Genomic DNA, 25,971 nt, shown 5'->3' with positions numbered 1-25,971 from the left:
GTGCAGCTAGCTGGCTCAGTTGGTAGAGCACACAATTCTTGATCTCCAGATCATGAGTTTAAGTCCCACTTTGGGCAAAGAGAAGGAAAGAAGGAAAGAAGGAAAGAAGGAAAGAAGGAAAGAAGGAAGGAAGGAAGGAAGGAAGGAAGGAAGGAAGGAAGGAAGGAAAAAAAGAGAAAAGAAAAGAAAGAAAAGAAAAGAAAAGAAAAGAAAAGAAAAGAAAAGAAAAGAAAAGAAAGGATATAGCAAGATAATTTGCTATCACCCATAATTTGTAGTAAATGTCTTAGCAGTCACTGAAAACTCACCCTACATCTGCATAACTCACAAATCCATACATTAGCAAGGTTATAAGCATCTTAGATACAAAGAAAGCATGTTACCAAAATCGTAACACTTAGAAGATTTGGGGTGCCAGGCTGGTTCAGTCAGAAGAGCACAAGACTCTTGATCTCGAAGTCATGAGTTCCAGCCCCAGGCTGGGTGTACAGATTATTTAAATAAATAAACTTAAACAAAAGAAAAGGAGAGGGGCATCTAGGTAGCACAGCCGGCTAAGCATCGCCTCTTGGTTTCAGCTCAGGTCACGATACCAGGGTTGTGGGATCAAGCCCCACGTCAGCCTCTGCAGTGGGCTTGGGACTCCCTACCTCTCCTTCTGCCCCTCCACACCACCCCCATGCTCTCTCTCTCAATCTCTTTCAAATAACTAACTAAATCTTTAAAAATAAGGAAAGAAAGTCAGTCCTTAAAATGTAGTCTCAGGGTCCCTGGCTAGCTCAGTCAGTTAAGCGTCCAACTCTTGATTTCAGCTTAGGTCATGATCTGAGAGTCATGAGATTGAACCCCATGTTGGATGGGCAGTCCGGGTGGCTCAGCAGTTTTGTGCCACCTTCAGCCCAGGACGTGATCCTGGAGACCCGGATGGAGTCCCACGTCAGGCTCCCTGCATGGAGCCTGCTTCTCCCTCTGCCTGTGTCTCTGCCTCTCTCTCTCTCTCTCTGTCTCTCATGAATAAATAAATAAAATCTTTAAAATAAATAAATAAACCCCATGTTGGGCTCCACATTCAGTGGGGAGTCTGCTTGAGATTCTCTCCCTCTCCTGCTGCCCCTCCACATGATTGTGCTCTCAAATAAACAAATAAATCTTAAAAAAAAAAAAAAAGTCTCAAGCCTAACACAAAGCTCCAGACATGGTCTGTTAAGTGCAAAACACTATTTTTCAAACTAACTAACTAACGTCTGCTCAATGCCTACTGTTTGCAATGTCCTCAGCTACCTTGTCCAACACGCTTTAGTATAGTCAATTAAATTATTTTTTCCTTTTTCCTTTTTAAAATGTATTACTGAAGTACAGTTGACATACAGATTATATTTTATGATGTAATATGCTCTTGGCTAAGTTTGAGTTAGTGATCTTCTATGAGCTCTCAAATCTTCCAAATACAAGATTAAATTTGTAGCCAGGTCTCACTTGTTCACCTATTGTGTTTTTAAATCTAAGGTCAGAACAGACCTTCAGTCTTATAACATTCCATCTTAATATCAGGTTCTGAAGCTAGATTTTGTTATCCAACATATTAGCTACTCTCTTCCATTTGAAAATTGGTCCAGCATGTATACTTTATATTCACTCAAATCTTCCATTCACTTATAGTACTGAAGAATTTGCAGCATACCGCTTTCCAAGACAGCAGACTTATAGACATAAATATTAACTTTCCAATCACCTATTGTCATCAAACCCATTTTCCTTTCTTTTTCCCCCACAACAAAGAGGCTGTCAATTATCTTGCTGAAATGCCAATACACAATTTCTATGGCAGTATCTGATTTACTAACACTATAGAAGAAAAAAAAAATTCAGTTTGCCAAGTACTGAAGCCTTAGTGGAACAAGTGGAAGCCTTAGTTATTCCTAAATCTCCTCTATTCCTGTTCAAAAATTACCATTTAATCATCAATTCTAGAATTTTGTAGAAAACTGAATCAAGCTCACCATTCTAGAACTGATTTAAAATTTGTGAAGGGGGCAGCCCCGGTGGCCCCGCGTTTTAGCACCACCTTCAGCCCAGGGCATGATCCTGGAGACCCAGGATGGAGTCCCATGTCAGGCTCCCTGCATGAAGCCTGCTTCTCCCTCTGCCTGTGTCTCTGCCTCTTTCTCTGTGTCTCTCATGAATAAATAAATATTTTTTTAAAATGAAATAAAATAAAAATAAAATTTGTGAAGGGATTAGGGGAGCCTGGGTGGCTCAGTTGGTTAAGCATCTATCTGCCTTCAGCTCAGGTCATGGTCCCAGAGTCCTGGGATCAAGCCCCACGTTGGGATCCCTGCTCGGTGGGGAGCCTACTTCTCCCTCTCCCCCGGCCTCTCCCCATTGCTTTCCCCGCCCCGTCTCAAATCAATAAAATCTTTAAAAAATAAAACTTATGAAGGGATTAAAAAGGAACTTATTTGCTTACTTGAACATAATTGATAAAGTCTTCCTTAAAAAGAGCTCTTCGCTGTATTCTGTATTCCAGATCCGAAGCCTTCTTGATGATAGCCCTGAGGAGAAAGCCATTTAACATGGCTTGAAAAAGAGTACTTGAAAAGAGCATAAGTTAAATAACTTTGGGGTTTTTTAAGTTTATTTTTAATATATTTAAAACACATTTTCCAAAACCTGAAATTCTCAAATAATTATCCTTCGTAAACAAGTATTGTCTTACCTGATTACTTCTGTGTGCTTAGGGGCATCAGGATGTATTTTAAAACTTTTATGAAAACCATCTTAATCGATTGCCAGGACCACTGACATTCCCACCAATAAAGTAAATAATGCTAAGTACATTATTTATACATGATACTAATATTTATTTTCCCCCAAATTCAGATCACTTAAGTTTTAATAATAATCAAGTATCTTTCCTAAATTCCTCTTACTTCTGAGTTTTCAACATGCGGTCTAAAAAACCTAGATTGTCTGTACTGTTTCTACCTAGGAAGGTTCATTAATACTACAAAGAACTCACAGGAAAGGATTCATTGTATTTAGCTAGAGAGAACATGTGTATATTAGGAGAATTTAATGCAAGATGTGCAAGGCCAATAATGGTCTCTAGTTAACAGTAGTAACATGTATTGAATACTCATTAAGAGTCCACATTGCTATGTTCCGTTTCACTAACAAATGTTTAAGGCTCCCACAGCCACATTACTACATTCACAGCCATTGTAAAATGCAGAAACAATCACAGAAAACCATTAAACAAATATTAAATTTAATTCTAACAAATTACTGAATGCCAACTACATGCCAGACATTTGTTGGCCGAGCCCTGGCGTAGAACACGAGATCAAACGGTCCCCATCTCCAAGTCTTATTAAAAAGATTTATCTATGGGGCGCCCGAGTGGCTCGGTGGTTAGGTCCCCTTGGCTCAGGTCGTGATCGCGGGGTCTGGGATGGATTCTCCCGGCGGGCTGCCCTCAGGGAGCCTGCTTTTCCTTCTGCCTAGGTCTCTGCCTCTCTCTGTGTGTCAATAAATAAATAAAATCTAAAAAACAAAATTTTTTAAAAGACTGATTTATCTACTCATCCTGGGCTCCGCACAGCACTCTATTGCTTTAGGGCAGGCAGTACACTCTAGTACAACTTAGAGTATGCCGCACTGTACGCAAAATGTTTAATTTGTCTCCCCCAACACACGCAAGGCAGGTAGGTCCTGATGGGTAGGTAGGTATCCTGGTTTTACCACCTTTAGAGCCCCAAGAACTGGCTCCATGAAGAGCTCCCGGACGTTTGGTGGGTGAATGGATACACCACCTTTCAACAGGCGAGAAATTCTGGGCATCAACAAAATCTGAAAATGGGCTCCTGCCAGATTAGGAAAAATAAGCCCAATTTAGGGCCCCCGCATCCCTGCCCCCCGCCACAGACTCCTTCCTCTCTCCCCTCAGCCGCCCCAGCCCCTCCACTTCCCCAGCTCTCTCTCACTTAATCTCCGCATGACTGAACAGTCCAATGCGCTCCAGCTGTTCCAATTCGGGGAGTCGATCTTCTATGCGTTCCTGAATTATCTCAGCCATGAGGTCACAACCCCGCAACCCACCGAGAGCCTCTCAACTACCAACACGCGCAGAAAGCGCCCACTTTCGACTCGGGAGACCCAGCCCCAGCGCTCGCACGTGCCGACGTAACGTGCGCCCTAGGTCCCGCCTTTTCCGCTTCCGCCGCCTCCGCTGTCGGACAGAGCCCTAGAGCCCTTGCGGCGGCTGTCACCTCTCTGTGGCCGATTGTGGGGTTGCCGCGAGGGCCCCTCCGGAGCAGGAGGACTCACGTGGACGCGAGTGGAGGGGCGGGGCCGACGGGGCGGGGGCGGGGCCGGCGGGGCGGGGCTAAGGCGCGCCAGGGCAGACGTGGGCGGGAACTCGCGATGGCACTTCACCTCCCGGGTTCGGGGCGGGGGTGTTACCTGAGAGGGACGTGCAGAGCGTTTCCTGCGGAGTATTGTCTCCTTTTATTCCGCTGTCGTCCTATGTCCTTCCTTTCCAGTAGCAAACGTTTGAAAATGCCAGTGATGAAAATCGTGAAGGACGCGGAGACTGGCCCGACTCTCCGTAACACTATGGCTTTGCTTTCGACTAGGCTTAGTTACCCGTGTGACAACGCTGGCTTTTCAAGGTGCCCATTAGAATCTCAGACAAAATCTTTCAAAACACGTGGCCCTGGGTAGGTATCAGAAAATACATACATACATACATATACACACACACACACATATGTTTTTTTTATTTTATTTTATTTTATTTTAAGAAGAGGAGAGCTTGGTATTGAAAAGTTTGGGAGTTACCAAAATAAACCAGTAAGGTGGGACACCTGGGTGGCTCAGTGGTTAAGCGCCTGCCTTAGGCTCAGGGCCTGATCCTGGGGTCCCGGGATCGAATCCCACGTCGGGCTCCCTGCATGGAGCCTGCTTCTCCCTATGCTTATGTCTCTGCCTCTCTCTATATATATCTCTCAAGAATAAATAAAATCCTTTAAAAAAATAAATAAACCAGTAAGGTATAGTCCCTCCTTAAACCATTGCCCAAGCAAGTTAGCATTTCTAAGGGGAACCAGCAGACAATCCAGCTTGGAAGCGACCTTGTTGGTATAATTACTAAACCTGAAATAATAACCTGAATTCTTTTTTAAGTTCTGGCGGATGATAAAAAAAACAAAGCAGGAGTTCTTGCTAGACCTGTTTATTTCAACATTGGCATTAGCACCTTGTGATTTATGAAAGGGGAATAGGTTTAGCAATTAACCATGTTCCACCTCTGTGCCTTTCCTTTTTTGTTTTTTTCCCCCTCTTTTGCATTTTACTACACTGGTCTCAGAATTGAGGCAAAGGTTGGCTTCAGCTCCATTTCTTGATCCCTGGCTGTAAGACATGAGAAAGGGAAGAAACTAGTGGATATAAAACAAAGATGAAATTTCTTTGTCATAGGAAAATCCCCAGCCTGTGTTAACAGTAAGAGAGTGAGGATGCCGCTAGATAATAAGCTCCAAATGGGTGAGGAATATTTGTTTTGTTCACTAGCTATCTGGTCACTTAGAACAGAGCCTAGAAAATAATAAGCACTCAATAAATAAATACATGACAGAATACAAAAGGCACTTACTAAATTTCTTTAGGTCCAAAGGGCTCAGCAAGCTGAGAGATTTTAATCTCTTTTCAAGGCAAATTTGATAGATAACTATGATTTTTATATCAACCCAACTCTAAATACTCTCCTCACTTATTTTCAAATTTAGCATCTAAGGTTATCCTGCTCGAAGAATTATTATAAGAATAATGTCGAGGGCAGCCCAGGTGGCTCAGTGGTTTAGTGCCACCTTCAGCCCCGGGTATAATCCTAGAGACCCAGGATCAAGTCCCACATCAGGCTCCCTGCATGGAGCCTGCTTCTCCCTCTGCCTGTGTCTGCCTCTCTCTCTATGTCCCTCATTAATAAATAAATAAAATCTAAAAAAAAAAAAAGAATAATGTCGGCCGCCTGGGTGGCTCACTTGGTTAAGTGTCTGCTTTTGGCTCAGGTCATGACCTCCAGGTCCTGGGATGGAGCCCAGCATCAGGCTTCCTGCTCAGTGGGGAGTCTGCTTCTCTCTCTTCCTCTCTCTCTCTCTGCCTCAGCCACCTGTGCACCTGTGCGTGCATGCATGTGCACAGCTGCTCTCTCTCTCAAATAAAATCTTTAAATAAATTAATTAAATAATAATGATGTCAAAGCCTTTTTGTTTCCTCTGCATCTCAGTATAACTATCTCTTATCTAAGGCTTCTAGGTTCCTAGCTACTGTGTGCACTGTTTTATGTTCCTTTATATATTAACTCACCTACTCTGATCACAAATATTTTTAAGTATCAACTTAAGGAGCACTTGAAGAGGGGGGAAAAAAACTGCTAGAGAAAGCCCAATACAGCAGAAGAAATTGTGTTTAAATAATGCCCACTGTGTCTCAGAATCCTTAGATGAGCACACCTAGTTAAGGAACTGCAGGGTCAAAGAAAAAGTGCTCTTGAGTCTGGAGCTCTAAGGTGCACCTCAGAAAACCTGATATTTCTTATAGTATTTAATTGGATCTTCAAAACCCACCATGAATGTCAGATTGGTAAACAAGTACTACCTGGGAGGGGGTACCAGGGAGCCCTCTGAATGTTGGTAATGTTCTATACCTACTTGATCTGAGTGATCACTATACATATATATGGGTATATGCACATGTAGAAATCCATCCATTGAAGTATATACTTAAGATTTGTGCACTTTATGGGGGCCCCTCAGTGGTTTAGTCGATTAAGCATCTGCCTTCAGTTCAGGTCATGATCCCAGGGTTCTGAGATGTACCCCTGTGTCAGGCTACCTGCTCAGCAGAGAGCCTACTTTTCTCTCTCTCCCTCTCTCTCTCTCTCTCTCTCTTCTTCCCTCCCTCTCTCTACCTCTCCCCCAGCTTGTGCTTCCTCTTTCTCTTCCTCCTCTCTCTCAAATAAATAAAATCCAAAAAATAAATAAATAAAATCCTCTTTAAAAATTGTGCACTTATGAAAATTACACTTTATTTAAACAAAACATTTTAAGAGGGATGCCTGGGTGACTTGGTAGTTGAGTGCGTCTGCCTTCAGCTGAGGGCGTGATCCTGGAGTGCCAGGATTGAGTCCTGAGTCGGGCTCCCTGCACGGAGCCTGCTTCTCCCACTCCCTCTGCCTGTGTCTCTGCTCCTCTCATGAATAAATAAATAAAATGTTTTTAAAAATTATTTTAAGATTATTTATTTGAGAGGGAGAGAGAATACAAGCAGGGAGGAGGGGCAGAGGGAGAGGGGAAAACAGACCCCTTGCTGAGCAGAGACCAATGCAAGGCTCCATTCCAGGACCCCAGGATCATGATCTGAGCTGAAGGCAGACGCTTAATCGACTGAACCAAACAGGCACCCAAATGAGCCACCCAGGCACCCCTGAAAGTTACACTTTAAAAGAAAACAGTAATGACCAGACCCTCTCTTTGAAGATATCATTCTCTTCAAGAGCTTCAACTATCATTTTTATATATGTGGCAGGGTCAAAATATGGAAACACAAATGACCAGAGCCTTCTCCCTTTGCAAAAGAGTTCACACAAATTCTACATTCTAGCCCACAATATATTAGATATCATTTTAATTTTTAAAAAAATTTTTGTTTACAATTTCTTTTTTTTAAGATTTTTTTTTTACATAATCTCCACACCTAATGTGGGACTCAAATACACAACCCTGATACCAAGAGTCATATGCTTTACTGACTGAGCCAACCAGGAGCCCCTAGTATTCATTTTATTTATTTTTTTTTAAAGATTTTATTTATTTATTTATGAGCGACAGAGAGAGAAAGAGAGAGAGAGAGAGAGAGAGGGCAGAGACACAGGCGGAGGGAGAAGCAGGCTCCATGCAGAGAGCCCGACATGGGACTGGATCCTGGGTCTCCAGGATCACGCCCTGGGCTGCAGGCGGCGCTAAACCGCTGCACCATCGGGGCTGCCCTCATTTTAATATAAATTTTTTAGATTTTTTTTCCCCCAGATCATCACGTAAGATTAATCCTAGAAAGGTGTATGCTGCTCCCCCCATGTTGTAGAAACACTTGGCACCATGGTGTATGAGCCAATTTGGAAAATAGAAAAGAGAGGGTCTCAAAGTCCCAAGACAATCTGTTAAGAACTCTGACAGATAGATGAACAGTAGCCAGATATTGTCACCAAAGTATGTAAACTTCATGATAAACTTGAACAATTCCTTAGGATATTCCTTGTCATATCTGAAGACTAATTTCATGGACAGCTCAATGCTTAAAAACAACAAACACTCTCTTTTTTCCATTTTTTAATTTTATTTATTTATTCATGAGAGATAGAGAGAGAGAGAGGCAGAGACACAGGCAGAGGGAGAAGCAGGCTCCACGCAGGGAGCCTGATGAGGGACTTGAGCCCAGGACTCTGAGATCACGACCTGAGCCAAAGGCAGATGCTCAACCATTGAGCCATCCAGGCATCCCTCTCTTTTTTCCATTATTGTTGTTGTTGTTGTTGTTGTTGTTGTTGTTATCATTAGGTAAAGAGAAATACCTAATTTCAGTGATAATGAGAGGTGAGACACCTGGAATCCCCTCCCCCTACCTTGTTCCTGAGTCCCCTGCCTGCTTCTCCCACACAGAGCTCTGGGAGACTTCAAAGTCAAACAGAAGTGATAGACCCAGACTGCTCTTTGATGCCTAAGAATATCAGAGCTCTTAGTTTGATGTGAATGCAAAGCATCTGTACTTTTCAAACCTTTCATGTTATCTCACATTGCTAACAACAAAAGCTGAAAAGTTTGAGGTGACACACATTACACACATTAAAATATTTGGAACCAGGAACTTTTCATTTCTTTTTCTATTATATATAGCTTCTTTTACTTTACAAACCACACTGGATAGTAAATTACTTCTGGCACGCAGCCTTGTCAGCTTGCCAAATTTCAACTGGAGCAAGTTTTTACAGCAGGGCTAATAAGCCCTGAAAATTAGGAGGTAAGTATAATGGAAATAATGACATAGTCTTTAACTGCAGGAGCATAGAATGACAACGTGAGATTCTAATAGATTCTACTTTTAAAAGTTTTTTTATTCTAACGAAATCTTTTTTAAAAAATTTTAGGTTATTCTACTTCAAAACACATGTAAATGGAAAGAGTTTCTTTTAATTGGTGAAAAGCGTTTTTGTGGTTTTTTTCTTGTGGCTTAAGTTATTGCTTTTTGCAAATTTGAAAAAAAGAAAAACAAAAAGAAAACCAAGAATATGGTAGTTTGGGGGTAGCAACCTACTATTAAAACAAACTGACATCCTGAAAAAACATGTTCTGAAATGATTGGCTTCCAGAATAGGGCTTGGCGATTGTGTATGAATATATTTCTTCAAAGCTGTAGCTGATTAGGTACATCAACTTTGTTTCAGTTTGTCCCTATTTCAGATAGAAACCCAGTTCCTGCTGAAGCAAATTCCAGGTCTTTATCAAACAAAGCTTCAAAAAATTGAAAGTAAATATCACATTTAATTTTTATCACTGAACAAAACAGGAGGGATCTGCTATGTGGTAAATATCCATTTCTCTAAATTTAATTCTTACATCCATTTTTATTCACAATTTACAAGTTGATGAGGAAAATTTTTTTCCCTTCTCATTTTGCCCTCCAATTAGACCTGGACTGATTAGTCTCAGCACCACATGCTTGCTCAATCCCAAACTGTTTTAAGGTTTAGAGTTTGTGTGTATGTATTTAACTATACTAAAATAAAATGGCCTTGCTCCAGAAATGCCAGCTTTCTTATAGTTCCCCCACCATACCATGCATATTATTTTATACTTCTGTTAACACACACTATTCCCTTATGCCTGGAATATCTTGTGTCCTAGTATCCATTTAGTCATGGGAGAAAAAAAAAAAGGGAAGCTTATCCCTAACACCCCACCATCCCACTATCACCACCAATTAGTGTACTTACATACATATATATAAAGGGCTCAGTCTTTGAATCTTTTTTCTCCCTCTCACTGATTCTCTAGGAGATTTCATCCAGGCCCATTATACTAAATATCATCTTCAGTGCAGTCCAATAGAACTTTCTGGAATGATGGAAATATTCTTTATCTTCACTATCCAACCATCCAACAGTAGCCATGAGCCCCATGTAGCTACTGAGTACTTGAAATGTGGCTAGAGCAACTGAGAAACTGGACTTTTTATCTCATTTAATTAATAAAAATTCAAATTGCCACATGTAGCTAGTGGCTGCCACATTGGACAGCCAATTTTATTTTTATTTTTATTTTTTAAAGACTTTATTTATTCATGAGAGACACAAAGAGAGACAGAGACAGAGACAGGCAGAGAGAGAAGCAGGATCCCCACAGGGAGCCCAATATGGGACTCAATCCCAGGACCCCTGGGATCAGGCTGAGCCAAATGCAGACATTCAACTATTCAGCCACCCAGGCACCCTGGACAGCCAATTATATAGCACCAATCATAACTGTCCCCTGGGGGTGCCTGGATGGCTCAACCAGTTTAGTGTCTAACTCTTGGTTTCTGCTCAGGTCATGATCTCATGGGACATGGATCGAGCCCCAATTCAGAATCTGCACTCAGTGGGGAATCTGCTTAAAGATTTTCTCCCTCAGGGATCCCTGGGTGGTTCAGTGGTTTAGCGCCTGTCTTTGGCCCAGGGTGTGATCCTGGAGTCCCAGGATCGAATCCCACGTTGGGCTCCTTGGGATCAAGTCCTGCACTGGGGTCCCTACAGGGAGCCAGCTTCTCCCTCTGCCTGTGTCTCTGCCTCTCTCTCTCTCTCTCTCTCTGTGTGTCTGTCATGAATAAATAAATAAAACCTTTACCACAAAAAAAAAAAAAAGGTTTTCTCCCTCTACCCCTCCCCTTTAACGCGTGTACTTTCTCTCAAATAAATAATCTTTAAAAAATAAATAAAAATAACGTAACTGTCCCCTGAACTCCAGACCCATGCCAGTATATCCAACTGCCTACTCAACACCTCCACTTGGAGATCTTACAGGCATTCCAAAGTTAGTATGTCCAAAACCAAGCTCTTACGTTGTTCCCCAAAACCTGCTCTTACTACCATCTTCTCCATCTTGGTTAATGGCAATTCCATTCTTCTGGTTTCTCAGACCAAAGCCTGGGAGCTGTCCCTGACTTCACATCTAAATTTGTCAGCAATCCTCTCTGTTGTATAAAATATAGCCAGACTAGGACTTCTACCCATCATTGCTACCACTGTCATCGGAGTGCAAGTCACCATTACTTTTCACCCAGATTATTGTGGTAGCCTCCAACCGGCCTCCCTGCACTCTTGAGTCCATTCTTAATAGTAATCTATTCTTGACAGCAGCCAAAGTTAAAATATAAGTCAGACCATGTCACTGTTCTGCTCAAAGCCCTACATGGCTTCTTAACTCAGAATAAAAACTAAAATCCTTGCAGTTGCCTACAAAGTGTCATGTGGTTTGGTTCTCTGCCCTTTCCTTTCCTCTCTGACCTTATTTCCTACTCTTCTCTAGTCTCCTCCACTCCTCCACTCCAGATACATTAGCCTGCTTGGTATCTCCACAACATGGCAATACAGGGCCTTTGCACTGGCTAAAATTCCCTCAGCCTGCAATCCTCGTCCCCAAATAAATTCATGGCTCATTCCCTCGTCTCCTTCAGATCTTTCTCAAATATGTCACTCTCTCAAGGATGCCATTCATATTTTGTTTTTTATTTTTTTAAGATTTCATTTATTAGAGAGAGAGAGAGAAAGAGAAAGCACGAGCAGGGGGAGGGGCAGAGGCAGAGGGAGAGGTTGACTCTCTGCTGAGCAGAGTCTACCATGTGGGGCTTGATCTCAGCACCCTGGGATCATGACCCAGGAGGCAGATGTTTAACATTTAACCAACTGAGCCACCCAGGGGCCCCAAGGATGCCATTCATATTTTAAATTGCACTTCCTGAGGCAGCTGGGTGGCTCCATTAGTTGAACACATTAGATTCTTGATTTCAGTTCAGGGGATGATCTCAGAGCCCTGGAATCGAGCCTCATGTAGGGCTTCATGCTGAGTATGGAGTCTGCTGGAGATTCACCCCCTCTCCCTCTGCCTCTCCCCACTGCTCTAACTCTCTCTAAATAAATAAAATGTTTTTAGAAAATTGCACTTCCTACCTTCAACGACTCTTACTCTACATGCTTTTTCCTCCTCTGCATCACCAATCACCATCTAAAATATGGTGTTTAGGGGCACCTGGGTGGCTCAGTGGTTTAGCATCTGCCTTTGGCTCAGGTTGTGATCCTGAGGTCCTGGGATGGGGTCCTGCATCGGGCCCCCCGTAGGGAGCCTGCTTCTCCCTTTACCTATGTCTCTGCCTCTCTCTGTGTCTCTCATGAATAAATAAATAAAATATTTAAAATAAAATAAAATAAAATATGGTGTTTATTATTTATCTCTCCTCACATACACTGAAATATAAACTCTCTGGAGCTGAAATTGTCTGCTGCTCAATCTCCAGAGTTAGGCATGTAGTATGTGCTCATTACATATTCATTGAATAAATAAATGAGTATTTGTATAGTGCCATTACTTAGTTTGTGTTGTAACTTATGTTTTCATTTGCCTACCCTTCACAATACTGTGACTTCCATGGGAGAGAACTAGTATTTGATTTATGATTGAAGTCCCTAGAACCTAACAATGGAAAACCTTACTCAATAAACATTCACTGAAAGGAAACAACTCTACATTATGCATAATACCTGTTATAAAAGTCACTCACAGTGTTTAATTTGCCCAAAACCGTTCCTAAAGGACACTGAGCTACCCACAGCTACTTTTTTCTTACCATCTGACTCCGGGCAATTTGTCACTACTGATCAGACCACAAGGAAGCTCCTGACTCAAGACAACCAGTCTATTGACTGGCCACAAACCTGGCATGAAAAGATGAACTGGACTAACTTAACTCTCCCTCTCTGGACTCTGAATTAGAAGAAAAAAGAGAATTACATGATGGGAATATAGGAGTTAAAACATAGGAGTTAGAGATAGAAGCTTGAGGAGTTTGAGGAAGCAAAGCTGTAAGGAAGCAGAAACTATGAGTAAGTAGAACTAGGAAATATGGAAAAGGTATACAGAATGAAGAGGGGAGTGAGACAGGAGCATGGTACCTAAAAGAAAATGGAGAGTCACTGAATTATATTAATTATATTAACAAGAGCATGGGACGCCTGGGGTGGCTCAGCGGTTTAGCGCTGCCTTCAGCCCAGGGCGTGATCCTGGGGACCCAGGTTCAAGTTCCACATAGGGCTCCTTGCAAGGAGCCTGCTTCTCCCTCTGCCTGTGTCTCTCTTTCTCTCTCTCTCCCTGTGTCTCTCACGAATAAATAAAATCTTAAAAATATATATAATATATAAATATATATGAACAAGAGCACCCTGGAAAGACAAATTACTCATGTAATTGAGGTCCTATCTTGAGATGTTTTGAATATAGTTCTTTCAGAGCTCCTTCTTGCTCTCTGTGTCAGCTTACAATAAAACCCAATTGCTTGAGGTGCCTTAAGGGATTGTCTGTTCTTTACAACCTTTAACCCCACTAGATACCAATACTCAGTTCATACAGTTGCTGGCACATGCGTGTAGAAGTATGAGGGGATTGTCATTTAACCGACATTTCTACCAAATGACAGATCGATTTGAGATGTTCTTCAAAGCCTTTGGCAATCGACCCTTGAAGCTCTGAGCATTTATTAAGAAGCACGGCGCTGGGGCGGGGGGGGGGATCATACTCTCTATCGGCAAGCTAGCATCCACTTACAGTGTGAATGTACTTTGCTTTAAACGAATTTGAAACTCTGGATTTACAGCAACAGATTATTATTTGATCACTTTTAACAATCTTTTATTTGTCAGTTTTATTACAAAAGTAATATACTTTAGAAATTCAAATGCCACTTTCTTTTAAATGGTGAGGATTTATGGACCAAAAGAGAGCTACAAACCTCAAGTTCCCCTGCTACGTTTCAATGAATACCACTGGCTTGGGAAAACACAAAGCACCTAAGGAAAAGGCTTTCTGCTTCAAAGACTTGGTCACAATCTTTCTCTCTTTCCTTCTCCATTAGTAGCCCTCCCCTATGGGTCCACAAAGCTGCCACTACCACAGAGAAAGCCAGCTATTTCAAAATGTAGTTGCTACTTTGCTCCAAGGGCAGTGGGGCATAACAGTTAAGACCACCAGCTCTATTTAGAGTAGATTTTGGCAAGTTCTACCAACATTTTACACATACATGTCTTAAGGCTCAGCATTTCCGACGTCTACAAATCTATGCTACAGAAATACTAACAAAAGTGCACAAACATAGATATAAAGAAGGCAACTGAAGCAATATTTGTAACAGCAAAACATTGGAAAGATCCTAAATTGTCCATCAGGCACATGGTTCAACAAATTATAGTACATCCACACACAGGTACACTATGCAACTATTAAAGAGAATGAGGAGTATGTGTGTATGAAATACAATGTTATATGTTATTAAATCTGAAATGGCAAGTTGCAAGACAGTAGTTATCGTAAAATTCATTTTAAATGTGTAGGTGTATTGTGAAAAAAAAATTGGAGGATTGCCTGCTAAATCATTCACACATTGGTTACCTTTGAGCAGTGGAATAGGAAATGTCTACCTTGGTATATTATTGAGTAATATAACAAAGGCATATCATTGTAAAATTTCTATTTAAATAAAATATATTTTAACAGGAAAGATAAATGAAAGAGGCTTCAGAATCAAATTGTTTCAAATTCCAGCTCCATCGTCTTTTTAGAGTTATTTTGGATATTAAAATGAAAATTTGCTTTATCTTAACTTCAGATTGACACTTCACAGCGATTGCTTGAAATACCTCAGCTTTTGTTTATACATTATAGCTTTTAAATACCAGAGAAGATTCTGCCTTAAGGAACTTGTGATCTGTTGTACGTGTCAGGAACACTTTTTGTAAGGTGAGTAATTTCACTCCCTCACTTATCTGTTTGCTAATAAGATACCCATAATAAATAGGGCATATTCTGTCTCTTTTGCAAATCCTGCTCCCTTTTCTCCCCATTTCACCCCAAGCCTCCACAACCTGGGAGCTGTCCAGGTACAAATTAACATTTAAAAAGACTTCAAGTTGTTCACACAAGCAGCTCTATTATTGCTTTCTCTTTTTACAGCCTTGGTCTGCTCAAAAACCCACACTCAAATTGGATCACATCCACTCCAGCCAGCACCCAGGTATTGTGGGCGAGAGGCCGCTTTTGGCTACAAACTCCTTTATTCATTCTAAAATAACTTCATTCATAAGGTTCATCGAACAACTAGTTTGTGCCCACCACGGGCTCTGACAAAGCACTTTTGCCTACCTTGTCACTAATCTTCGCCGCAGCTCTGTGGGTGGGTGAAGTGTCACTTACCAGGGGAGCAAACCACAGTTCCAAAGGTAAAGTGACTCGCGCAGGATCACACAGCTAGTCCGACGGGGAGCTGCTGGGAAATCCGGGCTTTGAGGTTACTAAAGGACACCAACGGTTCTTTTCTACTTTTTTTAGTTAACAAGTAAAACAAACAAACAAAAACCAGCGCTCTAAAACTTGTCAAGAAAAACAGCGCTCGCTCCCGCCACCGGCTCGTCCTCGCCCTCCTGTTGGGCCCCTCAGGTGCCGGTGCACGGCGCACGGGGCGTTCCGAGCCAGTCTCCCTGCCTACCGCCCTGCATTCCTAAAGTTGCACAGACTTAGCCACGCTGTCGCCCACACGGCGCTCCACCGTCAGCCCCTCGGTGCGGTGTGCTTCACTCTCGGGACCGCTCCTCGGCCGGGTCCAGCACCGCCGCCGCCGCGCTAGCTAGCCTGGCCCGGGCTGAGAAGCCACCGGCCCCCGGGCCCGGTTCCCCGCCTCCCCTCTCACCCTCCTCTGGCTGCGGGGCGAGGGCCCGGCCGCACGCCAGGGTCGGAGTCCAGGGGGTGACCGCGGGGCTCGGGGCGTGAGGAGGGTCTGGGGCGAGGGTCCTCGTGGCAGGCCAGGGCTTGGGTCTGAGGGGGAGGGCAGGCCGGGGGGCGGGCTCCGCGTTCGAGGTCAGGGGTCAGAACGGTGGGAGCCGCGGGAGAGGGGATGAAGGTCAGAGCTGGGGGCCCGTGGGGGTGGGGAGCGAGGGCCGAGGCGGGGTCAGGGCTGAGGGCCGGGGTCAGGACGGCGATGGTCGGACTTGCGGGCGAGGGCCAGGGCCTGAGGCGAAGGTCGAGGCGGTGCGGCGAGGGGCGAGGGACGGCGTCATGCGGCGGGAAGCGGGGTCCCCGCGAGGAACAGGGACCCGGGGCGCGGCGGCGGCAGGCGGCGGGCGGCGGCGGGCGGGGGCTGGGGGGCGTCGGGCCGTCCGGGCTTAGCGGAGCGCGGGGCGCTGGGGGGGCGGGCAGCGGACGGGCGCCGGCGCTCCCCAGCCGCGGCCCTTTGAGGCGCCAGGGCCCCCGACAGGGCGGCCGCCTCGCGGGCGAGCGCGCCCACCTCCGCTCCGGCCTCGTCCCCGCAGCCCCTCGGCGCCTGCGGCCGCAGCCCACCTCGACAGCCGCCCGAGGAGAGCAGTGGGCCCTTCCCGGCCACCCAGTCCCCGGGGGGGGCGGGCAGGTCCCGGGCGCCTCCGGCCTTCGGCGTGGGGAGGCGCGGCGGCCCCAGGCTTCGCGGCCCCCGCGGCCCCCGCTGCTCGGCCGAGGCCCCTCCCAGGCCCGAGCGCCCAGGGAGCACCCCCTGCCCCTTCCTGCAGGCTGGGGGCGGGGTCCGAAGAAACCCCTCCAACTTTCCCTCGGATTCCCCCGCTTTAAGTCCTTTATCGGGCCGAGGGGGTCCAAGGCTGGAGCAGTTTCGGAGGGAAATTTCCTTTATGGGGGGTGGGGAGGTGTCTTTCGAGCGTATGGTTCATTTTCACTGGCCTTTCGTCGATGTGCCCCCCCACCCCACACACTCCTCCTCCTCCATCCTCCCCAAACCGTCATCACGAGTGGAAGTCAGATTTTTAATTTACGTTACTACGAATCTGAAAATAGTTTTCACAGTGAGTCTGAGTAATATATTACGATTATATCTCCTTTCCCATCAGGCTTTTAAAAATTCTTTTCCGTGCTGTTAATCATTGTCTCGATTCTTTGTTTTCTATGTATCTATCATTAAATTTTCCCAGGGGGCTACCCAAACTGTAAATTGCCATTCATTCGATCTCATCAGGTAATATGTCTGTTGTTTTCTTGGAACTATGCCTCCCGTTCCAATCACGTGTTGCTCAGTAGGCCAACTGCACAGCTGTTGTTCGGGGATTTCCCTTCACCATCATCCTGGGAATATTCTTTGCTTCATTTTGGGAGTCCCTGTGTCCTTGGATTCTGTATCTTGCTTTTCTCCTTCATTTTGATACAGCACATCTACCAGTAGCTTCCTGAGAAAAGATATCAAAGAGGTTGGGGGTTTGGGGTTTTTTGTTTTTGTTTCTTTGAGACTTTGCAAGTCTGAAAATATATTTTTTTAAGTTTATTTTTTAGTAATCTCTACACCAATGGTGGGGCTCGAACTCACAACCCTGAGATCAAGAGTTACGTGCTCTTCTGATTGAACCGACCAAGCAGCCCTGAAAATATTTTTCACCTCCTCACTTAATTGATGTGATCATTTGTTTGGGTATATAATACTAGGATGGAATTCATTTTTTCTTAGAACTGTGAATTGTCTACCTTCCAATTTTACGGGTGAAATTCTTCTTCCTTTTTTTTGTTTTTTTTTTTGTTTTTTTTTTTTGGGGGGGGGTTTGGTGAAATTCTTCTATACATGACCCATAAGGCTATGTGTATTACCCTATTGTTATTACTATTTTTGGAAGCTTTGATAATCTACTGTTTGATATTTTGAAAATACACAATGATATGCATATTTTCATTCTTTGTGCTAGATATTCAAGGGCTCTTTTAATTTAGAGACTCTTGCCCTTCAGTTCTGGAAATTTTCTTCCATTATTTTTCCTTTGCATTGCTCATTAGATCTCTCCCCTCTACATACTTATACTCTGCCCCGTTCTGTCCCCCATCCATCTCTATTCTTACTTTCTCAAATTCCTATTATTTGTATGTTGGCATTTGCAAATAATTCTAATCCTCTCATCTTTTTTTCTTCCATTTCTTTCTCTTTTTTTTCTTACTGTCTTCAAATTTCCTCAAGTCTTTTTTCCAAACTTTTCATTTTCCATTTTCCACTTTGCCTTCTACATAATGGTGTGCTAGTAAGTGTCTTAACAACCAACTCTTTGACGAGGAGGGAAAAGCCTTGATTGGTAGTGTTTGCCTATTTCCATAATGTAAATATTTCCACCATGGCTGATTTCAAACTACCAAATGACATCACTGAAAGCAGAGTTGGAAGAGATGCACAATAGTATATTATTCTATTAGTGTTTATTTTTTAAAAATATTTTATTTATTCATGAGAGACAAAGAGGCAGAGACACAGACAGAGGGAGAAGCAGGCTCCATGTAGGGAGCCCGATGCGGGACTCGATCCCGGGACTCCAGGATCATGCCCTGGGCTGAAGCAGATGCTTAACCGCTGAGCCACCTAGGTGTCCCACTACTAGTGTTTCTACCATATAGATACAATAGATAAATAATCTCAAGAATATAGATAACATGGGACGCCTGGGTGGCTCAGCGGTTAAGCATCTGCTTCAGCCCAGGGCATGATCCTGGAGTCCCGGGATCGAGTCCCGCATCGGGCTCCCTACATGGAGCCTGCTTCTCCCTCTGTCTGTGTCTCTGCCTCTTTGTCTCTCATGAATAAATAAAATATTTTTAAAAAATAAACACTAATAGAATAATATACTATTGTGCATCTCTTCCAACTCTGCTTTCAGTGATGTCATTTGGTAGTTTGAAATCAAAAAACAGTATGCACAAGTACTATAGGAATGCCTAGCAAATGATTAATTCATCCTGGGGGATCAGCCAAGGAAAAATTCAGCTCTTGTCTTTCCTTGTCTTTTAGGTCTAATAGTGGATTGGGATTTTTGTTTCATTAAGCATTATATACTTTCTCACCACAAGCCCTAATGGTAAAGTGCAGTTTTCATTTTGAAGAAATGAAAAATCTTTAAGAAATCTTTAAGAAAAATCTTAAAAAAAAAAAAAAAAAGAAAGAAAAAGAAACTTTTGGGGGCTATTTTCTCTACACAATTAAAAAATTCTGCTAGATCATGTATTCTCACTCTGGAATAGGATCATAACCTAAAATATTTTGGGTCAGAAAAATCTTTGTGATCTTCTGCTAATTACCAATCTTATGATATCATATATACATATATGATATATATATGATTTCTGGGAAGCTTATAGTTCACTTACATCTTTCTTTTTAAGTGACAAGAATGTCCTCAGAATACACTGCTTTCAGTTAAGCACAAAAATTTTAGAATGAACTAACAAAAGATTTCTTTAAGCTATCAATGTATGAGAAAGGAATATTAAAGTATGTATGCCAAGTTTCTGGAGTATTTACAAGTATGAATAGAAGAAATGTCATGGAAATCATGTGAAAAATAACTAGAAATATTAGAGTATATGGCAGTGAAAAATATACATTAAAGATGTAACTGAGGGGACACCTGGGTGGCTCAACGGTTGAAGGTCTGCCTTTGGCTCAGGGTCCAGGGATGGAGTCCTGCAGGGAGCCTGCTGCTCCCTCTTCCTATGTCTCTGCCAAACTCTCTGTGTCTTTCATGAGTAGATAAATAAAATCTTTAAAATCTTTAAAAAAAAAATTTAACTGAGTGTTGCCTCGGTGGGTGGCTCAGTCAGTTAAGCGTCTGCCTACAGCTTGGGCCATGATCCTAGGATCCTGTAATCGAGCCCCACATCTCATCAGGCTTCCTGTTCAGTGGGGAGTCTTCTCCTTTTCCTTCTGCCCCTACCCCTTGCTTATGCTCTGTCTCTCTCAAATAAATAAATAAAAATCTTAAAAAAAAAAAGATGTAAGTGAACTATAAGCTTCCCAGAAATCATATATATATCATATATGTATATATGATATCATAAGATTGGTAATTAGCAGAAGATCACAAAGATTTTTCTGACCCAAAATATTTTAGGTTATGATCCTATTCCAGAGTGAGAATACATGATCTAGCAGAATTTTTTAATTGTGTAGAGAAAATAGCCCCAAAAAGTTTCTTTTTCTTTCTTTCTTTCTTTTTTTTTTTTTTTTTAAGATTTTTATTTATTTGTGAGAGACACAGAGAGAGAGGGAGAGACAAAGGCAGAGGAAGAAGCAGGCTCCCGGGGCAGCTCCGGTGGCGCAGCAGTTTAACGCCGCCTGCAGCCTGGGGTGTGATCCTGGGGACCCTGGATTGAGTCCCACGGCAGGCTCCCTACATGGAGCCTGCTTTTCCCTCTGCCTGTTCCTCTGACCCTCTCTCTCTCTGTGTCTCTATGAATAAATAAATAAAGTCTATAAAAAAAAAAAAAACAAACAAAAAAGAAGCAGGCTCCCCACTGGGAGCCTGATGTGGGACTTGATCCCAGGACCTAGGGATCATGCCCTGAGCCAAAGGCAGATGCTCAACCACTGAGCCACCCAGGTGCCCCTCAAGTGATTTTTCTAGGCTACATAGATATTGGCTGAGCTAGGATTAGAGGACCGAGGTGTCCTGACTCACACTTCAGTGTGTCTTTCCTCACAATACCTTCTATATTTACCTAGAGACAAGCTCTGATGTCTGCCAAGCAGTAGAGAAACAACTTTATGTTCTTATGTTCATTTTTTTTATTGAGTAGTTCAACAAACATTTATTGGATGCTGGTCCTACAATAAGCCATAGATAGATGCATAGATGAATTAGACATTAACTAATAGGGTAGACAAGCACATATGCAGTGTGGGTAATTTATTCTATCAAGGAATATTGGGGGATGTTTTTATGCCAGAAATAACATCTGAATTAAAGTGATAAATGTGTAGAATTTTGGCAAGGGAATGGGGGAAGACATTCCAAGCATATTAAGAAGGTGTAGAAATAAATGTTATGGAATAATGCTGAACCTAGGATGACAGAGAGTAAGCAGTATGGCCAGGAAGAGAAAGAAATGAGATAAGAGGATAGGAAGGACTCTGATTTGCAAGGCTTTTCCCTGAGAAATTAAGGGTATTGATTAGCTTTGCAAAAGGCTCTATCACAGTTTTGTTTGAGTCAGGAATCAGTAGCTTAGGCATTTAAAAAAGTGTTCAAACTTATGGCTTTCTAAACCACTTGTTATATGCTATACCTCCCTCTGAAATACTTCTGAATTCACAGTGTCAGGAAACATTTAGCCCAGTATAAAACAAATTCCCCAATCCTGTTTGGGAGTTTTATGGTGAACTCATTCTCTCTGTTCATTTATATTGTTATTCCTTCTTCTGCTCAGACACTTCAGTAAAATTTTAAGATTTCTAAGCAATTAAAAGTAGCTTCTAATGAGAAAAAAAAAGGAACTCTGCCTTAATGGAGTATATACGCAACATAATTACAACCATACAAATATAGTTGATAATACAATTTTCTAGGGGCCAGTAAAGTGAGAAACCTGAAACATGCCCCTTATGGTGGGGACTTATGTTTAACTAAAAAAGAAGTTCCCAGTCTAGAGAGTGAGCTCTGCCAGTGGCTCAGCGGTTTAGCGCCTGCCTTTGGCCCAGGGCGCGATCCTGGAGTCCCGGGATCGAGTCCCATGTTGGGCTCCTGGCATGGAGCCTGCTTCTCTCTCCTCCTATGTCTCTGCCTCTCTCTCTCTCTATGTCTATCATAAATAAATAAATAAATATTTTTTAAAAAATGAACTTCAGGGATCCCTGGGTGGCGCAGCGGTTTGGTGCCTGCCTTTGGCCCAGGGCGCGATCCTGGAGACCAGGGATCGAATCCCACGTCGGGCTCCCTGCATGGAGCCTGCTTCTCCCTCTGCCTGTGTCTCTGCCTCTCTCTCTCTCTCTCTGTGACTATCATAAATAAATAAAAATTAAAAAAAAAATGAACTTCAACTCATTTGCTACCCCCATTGCTTCTCCCTCACCAGTGATTGCTGGGAAGGGCCAGAAGCAGTGCTGTGTATGCTTTAACTTAAGAATTTGGTTGTCATATACCTCCTCCCTGACATTTCAAAGTTCCTGGGAAAATGAAATCAGCTCTTTCTCTTTTTATTGTTTTTTAAGATTTTATTTATTTATTCATGAGAGACACACACACAGAGAGAGAGGCAGAGACAGAAGCAGGTTCCATGCAGGAAGCACGATGTGGGACTCGATCATGGGACTCTGGGATCATGCCCTGAGCCAAAGGCAGATGCTCAACCGCTAAGCCACTAAGGCATCTCTCTCTCTCTCTCTCTTTTTAAGATTTTATTTATTTATGCATGAGAGACAGAGGGAGAGAGAGGCAGTCACACAGGCAGAGGGAGAAGCAGGCTCCATGCAGGGAGCCTGATGTGGGATTCGATCCCAGATCCCAGGATGATGCCCTGAGCCAAAGGCAGACCTCAACTGCTGAGCCACCCAGGCGTCCCCACATCTTGGTTTCTTTAGCATTTTATCATAACAAAAGTAACCAGGACTACTTAGAGAAATGGGTGATGTAGAACTGGGGTAAAGAATATATTAAGATGAAACCCAGACTGGAACTTCTCAGTACAAAAAAGTAAGGAATTGCTAAAAGAAAAAAAAAAAATGATGGGGCTATGCAAAGGGACAGAGGAACCATTTAAAAGATCTCTTGAAGGCCGAAGAAGGAATAATTTGAACAAAATAATGTAGTATTAGATATAGCCCAAAGTGTCAAACATCCAATAATTCATACTGATACAGATAAATTATTGAATTATAAAACAAAAATGAGGGAAAAGAGAAAAATCTTCTGTATGAAAGAATTAGAAATAATTTACACAGATACTCCCCAATTAGGAAGGTGGAGCTTAATTCACCACCACAATCACTATCACCACACTTGAATATGGGCTACAACTTGGGGACTTGCTTCTAGAATACAATACAGTAAGGGGAGAAAAAGTAACTTTACAGTGGAGGAGCCTGTCAAATACTAAGTTGGTCTAGTGATTAAGATTAATAGCATTAATGACAATCATGTCGATAGGATGTGCCCTAGATATGATGTGATGGGAATGGATCAGAACTTTACATCTCTGATCTTTTGCCCCAAAATCTATAACCCAACTCTAACTATGAGAAAAAACATCAGAAAGGGGTTCCTGGGTGGCTCAGTTGGTTAAGTATCTACCTTCGGCTCAGATCATGATCCCAGTGTCCTGGAATCTAACCCTGAATTGGGCTCCCTGCTCAGCGAGGAGCCTTCTCCCTTTCCCTCTACCACCCCCCTCTGCTTGTGCGCTCTCTCTCTCTCTCTCTTTCTCGGTTAAATAAATACATAAGTAAATAAAATGTTTAAAAAAAAAAAAAGGAAAGAAAACATCAGACAAACCTAAATTGACGAACATTCTACAAGATACCTGACCAGGACTCTTTAAAGCTATCAAGGTCACCAAAAACAAGGTAAGTATGAGAAACTGTCACAGGTCACACCACAGGAGACCAAGGAGACATGAGGACTAAAAGTAAATGTGGTATCCTGGTTGATAGATGGAGATATAGGTAGATAGACATAAATGGTAACCTTTTACCCAGCAGATAATATACATATTATTTAAACATTCAGGGCAGCCCCCATGGCCCAGTGGTTTAGTGCCGCCTTTGGCCCAGGGCGTGATCCTGGAGACCTGGGATCAAGTCCCACGTCAGGCTCCCTGCATGGAGCCTGCTTCTCCCTCTGCCTGTGTCTCTGCCTCTCTGTGTCTGTCATGAATAAATAAATAAAATTTTTTCTCTTAAAAAAATAAATAAACATTCACTAAACATTTAAAGTAATCTACCATTTTAGGCCCTGAAAAAAATTCAACGAATTCTCAAAAACAGAAATTATACAGGCCTTTTTTCCCCTATGACAGCAGAACATGAGATTAAGAAGAGATTGGTTGAGGAAATTATGGAACACAAAAAAAGGAAACAAGAAAAAGAGGCCTAACTAATTTTTTGATGCATCTGGGTAGCAGAAAGCTCATATCTTTTTGTATTCTCAGTATTTTTCAGATATTTTTGTCTTAATTTGTGAAAGATGATTTTTAAATTCTTGCATAAGTGCAATATTAGCTTTCCTTCTTATTTCTCATTCTAAACATTGTGCAATTCACCTTCTCACTGGGTATTCTGACATCATTTGACATGTTTTGAACTAAATTTGTAATCCCTTTCTGTTCTGTTGGAGGAGAGGTAATGCTATTTGCCTTTTGTTTATTCATCATTCAGGAACCAAAAATGGAACCCAAGCTATATACTTTTACAGAAAAGGAATATTAGTATACATTTTTAAAAATTAGTATAAATTTAACTTTGGTACAGCACGAGATTTCTGTGACTTTCTTAGAATTAAAGAACTGTGATAACTTGAACCATAAGCTATATAACTGTTTCTTGATTTTTTTCTCAATGTCTAATTTGATTATGTATGTATGTATGTATTTAAGTAGGCTCCATGCTGGGAGCCTACTTAAAATGCAGGGCTTGCACTCAAAACCCTAAGATCAAGACCTGAGCTGAAATCAAGTCAGATGCTCAAACTACTGAGCCACCCGGGCACCCCTAATTTGATTTTTAAAAAGTTCTTATTCCCCTACCTCTGAAATTTATGTCTATCTCTCTAGAAGGATGTGTCTTAAGAACACTGTCTATCCGACCATCCACTAATGAAGAACTTTGTTTTCAGTGATTATAGGGTAAAAATAATAGATGATTTTGTTTTTGGTTCCCAAAAATAAAATTATAATGTTGGATATGATTTTCCAAATTATACATGACCCATCCTCAACTTCCAGGGATTCTAATATGGGCAAAATCAGTGATCTAAATCAAACCTTCATTTTAGATTTGAGAAAACTGAGGTCAGAGAAGTTAAATAACTTTCTCAAACTCACTATGAATTAGTGATTAAGTCAACTCTTGATTCGTAGTACAATATAATGTTCTTTCTCCTAAGTTTGTTGCAAAGTGGAACTTGAGGAAAAACTTGATTTTAAAAATAGAAATAGAGGCAGACTAATTTTTCTCGTACTAAGAGAAATCTCTTCAAAGAAAGCCCAACCAAATAAAAATTCCTTTGGTTTCTCTGTGTTAATTTGATCCTGACTCTGCAAGTTAATTTAGAAAATTAATTTATCTTGATAGAAAGTAGAAGTTCTACTCCTCCAATCCTTCTTTCTCTTTACAGTGCCTCAGTGATAGAAAATGGTTACAGAATTCTGAGTTCTATTGTTGAATGATTTTATAATCTAAAGGAATTTCTTCCAGGCACATAGAGTACAAACTATCCTAGTGACAACATATAACCCCTTGTCCTTCTATCAAAAATAGTCAGTAAATCATTCTGCGGTCTCTTCTGTACACCTCTTATTCAGCTCAGTCATGAAGGTGGAAACTTTCTAAAACTAGTTACATGAATAAGTTGTTAGAACCTCCCATGCTAAAAATTAGGTTCAAGTGCTAATAAGCTCAGGCAATATGGAATGACAATGCATTTTAAGGATTCACAGCAAAAAAATACAAATAAAAAAATAAAATAAATAAAGGATTCACAGCAAATTTCAAATTGCTACAGGGTCTAAGGAAAAATCTTCCTACAGATTACAATTAAGAGATAGGAAGCCATGAGTATAAAGAAAAAATAGTTTACCAGTAATAACAGCCAACATTTCCCCAGAACTAGTTCCACTGAATAGC

The 25,971-nt window shown here is 42.1% G+C and overlaps 1 protein-coding gene across 3 annotated transcripts in view; it reads right to left on the bottom strand.

The window, feature by feature from the left end:
• The window catches only part of UTP6 (UTP6 small subunit processome component), a 39,183-nt gene extending 23,203 nt beyond the window's left edge, over positions 1–15,980 (bottom strand). The window contains exons 1-2 of one of the 3 annotated variants that reach the window (XM_072747746.1): positions 15,549–15,980; positions 2,468–2,552 (exon numbers count right to left, since the gene is read on the bottom strand). Coding sequence is in view for 2 of the 3 variants with exons in the window: in XM_026016182.2 (XP_025871967.2) it covers positions 2,468–2,552; positions 3,984–4,075 (177 nt within the window). In the remaining variant the exon portion in view is untranslated. Of the gene's footprint in view, positions 1–2,467; positions 2,553–3,983; positions 4,361–15,548 lie in introns of those variants that run through there. The other 2 variants (XM_026016182.2, XM_072747745.1) reach the window with 2 other exon arrangements.
• Positions 15,981–25,971: the final 9,991 nt, after the last annotated feature.

The sequence above is a fragment of the Vulpes vulpes genome, chromosome 2 (assembly GCF_048418805.1).
Source record: "Vulpes vulpes isolate BD-2025 chromosome 2, VulVul3, whole genome shotgun sequence".
NCBI lineage: Eukaryota > Metazoa > Chordata > Mammalia > Carnivora > Canidae > Vulpes > Vulpes vulpes.
This window is presented reverse-complemented; position numbering and strand designations above follow the sequence as displayed.